Source organism: Atta colombica, unplaced genomic scaffold (genome assembly GCF_001594045.1).
Source record: "Atta colombica isolate Treedump-2 unplaced genomic scaffold, Acol1.0 scaffold88, whole genome shotgun sequence".
NCBI classification, from domain to species: Eukaryota; Metazoa; Arthropoda; class Insecta; order Hymenoptera; family Formicidae; genus Atta; species Atta colombica.
Window position 1 is genome coordinate 2,205,552 of NW_017259581.1, and position 3,651 is coordinate 2,209,202.

The window sequence follows — 3,651 nt, forward strand, 5'->3', positions numbered from 1 at the left end:
TATATATATATATATCTCACTTTATAGAACAAAAAATATATATACATGTCTTCCATGAAAAACTTTCAGCTTGTCTTTGATATAATAACCAGAAAAATGCAATTATATTGTAATGAACAATATCTTTATGGAATATTTTTTTATTTACCAAAATTATGTAAATTGAAAGCGTAACTTGATCTTTAACTAAGAGCGATTGTTATGATTCTAAATTCTATTTTCAAAAAATTAATACTAGTTATCATAGTTAAAATCCGAATTATATTATAAAATTTTTGACAAAAATAATTCTTTTTATTCCCTAAATCTCACAAAATCCCTTTTTTCCCCCCTCACATAAAAACGCGTAGCGTCATTTAAATTATTGTCAACAGTGTCAATGCTTTCGGATATATGTTTATTTGTGCGTCACATTCTAGTTAGAGAGATGGCGCATCTTTTCCGTGCAATTAAAATGGCTGAAAATTGATTTTTTCGTCGGTCTGTTTTTCTCCTAGTGAATTAAGCAGGGCTTGATATTCAACTAAAATAAGAAAAAAAGTCTTCTAGCGTAGGAATAAAAAACAGACCTCGTGTCTCCTGGTCATAATTCTCCCTTTCTCTCGCTCGCGAGGTTAGGAGATTAGGTGGCCGTCAACAAATGGACGAGGATGCAGCGAACGTCGGCAAGTGTTCGCTTGTGCTGAATGCGTCAGTTTACGGTCAGGGCGATCTTGTTTCGAATCTCGGTGCGGATTTTGCTCGCTCCGTTTACGCAGATTCCTAGCGCCTAAATGAATACCGGGAGCAAGTACAACTGCGTTCTGTGCAATTCGAAGCTAGACACCAAGGAAGCGCTGCAGCAACATTTTAGGTATACACTCACCATCGTCATAATCAAGTTAAGATTCATAGTCGATTCAAGTCAATTAATCGTGATTTCACGATTATTAACAAAATTGGTGATATTTTCCAAAATGTGTCACGTAGAGAGAAATCCAAGGAAATAATAGACGATTCAAACTAAAACATTGAGCATTCATGACATGACTTGAATCTGAATATCCTATGTTGTTATGATATATCAATTTATATTTATGTACGAAACAAGTTGGAAACTTCTATTTAAAAAATGAGAACGATTTCAACCGAACTCTGATTAACTTGATTGACTGGTAGAATTACTCCTTATCAATCTTTTTCGATACATTAAATATTTCTCAATTCTTAATGAATTTAATAGTTTTAGTTAGATATATTAGATAATAAATTGTATTACTTTTAGATAATAAAATATTATTGATTATTAAGTTAATTGGAGTTTGAATCAAAACAAAATTTGTTTTGAAACAAAATTATCTTAAAAAATAGTAAATGTTACCTTTGAAGATGGAAATTAATGATAAATGAAGATTAAATATGAAAGAAAAAGAAAAAAAAAGAGAAAATATGATTTAAATAAATCTGATCCAGAATCAATGTATTGCAGAATCAAATTTAGAATTTTCAGCTCTATTCTTTTTATTTTTTTATTTTATTAGCCCATTTTGAATTATTTTCTATATGAAAAAATATATACTTATGTATGAAATAATTACAAAATTTATTATTCATTATCCGTATTTATCCAAATGTTTTGTTTTTTGTCATGTTTGGCACAGGCAACATGCAAATAAGGAGATAGATGGTCGTGGACGACCAATAGAAAGGAAAAGTGATGAAAATACTCTGTGTGATATATGCAATCAGTCCTTTGATTCGATACGGGCAACGATAAGACACAGATTTAAAATGCATCCCAATTCACCAACCAAATTCCATTGTTCCTATTGTGGACAGCAATTTCCTTTAAAGGTAAGTGCTTTATGATACTTTTTTCTCTTCTATTTTTATAATAATTATACGAAAACACATTTGTTCAGAATCACAGAGATACTCATCAAACTTTGCATGATGCAACTGAAAGTGAGAACAAAGATCAACACAGAAAATGTGAAGAGTGTGACTTATTATTTTACAATGAGAAGGCATTGGAATATCATTGTAAATTTATTCATAAAAGGTAACATCAATCGATTCACTTTCAAGAATGTATATTTATGGAATTATTATCTAATTGTATTATTTTTCAGAATGGTACACTTATTTCAACCGATAGCCACTCCTCCGCCTAGTAACAAAATCAAATTCAACTCTATGAATGATGCAATGAATGTATACTATTGTCATTTATGTGGCGTCGAATATGTTGTAAAATTTAATTTGCAACAGCATTTAGAAAGGATACACACGAAAGTGAGAAAGATAAATATAATACATATTTTAAAAATTACTATTTATTATTTTAAACGAAATTTTTAAATGAAAATTAATAACTTTAAAATACAATTAAAGAATGTAATCCTGACATAATTTTGTATCCTGACATACTTGTGAAAACTTAAATGTTTCTATAACGCAATTATTTTGTAGAGAGAAAGGGAGACTATGCCACCAGAATTGATCAAATGTACAGTGTGTGCAGCATTGTTTTACAACAAGAGAGCCTACAACATACACAACACTTATCATCACCCGGATGATTTATATGTGACTTCCGAAGAGCAGAGAACGCAGATGGTGACCAGGATTGATCAAGACTTCGACGTTAGGAGAGTACAGTCTATGGCCGATAGATATGTATCACGATCTAATGTAATTAAGAGGAAGAATAGGAAGAAGGTAACACATATTTTACATCCTTATGATTTTGACCAAACTCTGATCTTAGCAGTTTTATTAAGTAATATGAATAAAACTATTAAATAAAACTATTAAATAAAACTATTAAATTAACTATTTAATTAACATTATATTTAAGGTAAAAAAGATTAACAATAACGATTGTATATTAGAATTGTATTAGATTTTGTCTTAAGCGATTCTATCGAGTTAACAGATTGATAAAGTTAATCGCAATCTAATCGAAGTCATCTTTAGTTATTTTGTTTATGATCTCAACATAATTTGATATAATATAAATTTTATATGATACAAATATGATCATGCAATAGTATATTGTACATATTTTTATATAATAGCGTAGCCATATAACTAAATTTATATTTATTAATATGTGAATTTAGATTGAAGCAGAGAAGACAATTATTAAGACAGAAATAAAGAGAGAGAGGTCTGTATCATTAGATGACCCTGCATGTATCAACGAATTCAACGAGTCCAGCGATTCCGAGAGCGATATCCCATTGAAGCAAAGGATTACCAGCTAACGGAGGTTATTTTTAAAAGTATTTCTATTCCTGATTCAAGGGAATTTTATTGTAAGAGAGAATTATGAACTGCTGCTATACACATCGTGATAGTCATCTGCTTTTTTGCAGTTGTTATTATATGTATATGTATATTATATAAGTTAAAGAAATTAGAAAAGGGGGCAATTGTATATTCATTTTTTGTTTTTACATGGATTATGTTTTAGAAGTACAATTGTAGTAACTGAATGTGTGAGTAACGACGATGAATGTTGAAGTACAGGAAGTCCTATAATATTAATATGAAGAAGAAAAAAGTAATTACTGTAATTTATAAATTCTTGAATAATTTTTTATATGTACAATAAATATCATGTTTAAAAGATATACACACACACACTATATATACATATATATATAT

At 29.3% G+C, this 3,651-nt stretch overlaps 1 protein-coding gene across 2 annotated transcripts; it reads left to right on the top strand.

The window, feature by feature from the left end:
* The first annotated feature begins 415 nt into the window (after nucleotides 1-415).
* Nucleotides 416-3,539, top strand: LOC108693120 (zinc finger imprinted 3-like). Of its 2 annotated transcripts, XM_018201865.1 has the most exons (7): nucleotides 416-853; nucleotides 1,641-1,833; nucleotides 1,902-2,041; nucleotides 2,112-2,274; nucleotides 2,452-2,700; nucleotides 3,105-3,253; nucleotides 3,458-3,539. In XM_018201865.1, exons 1-6 carry the CDS (start codon nucleotides 774-776, stop codon nucleotides 3,246-3,248), a joined length of 969 nt encoding a protein of 322 aa, XP_018057354.1. In that variant the 5' UTR covers nucleotides 416-773; the 3' UTR covers nucleotides 3,249-3,253; nucleotides 3,458-3,539. The 2 variants fall into 2 exon arrangements, with proteins under 2 accessions (XP_018057354.1, XP_018057353.1); XM_018201864.1 differs by having other exon boundaries at nucleotides 3,105-3,535.
* Nucleotides 3,540-3,651: the final 112 nt, after the last annotated feature.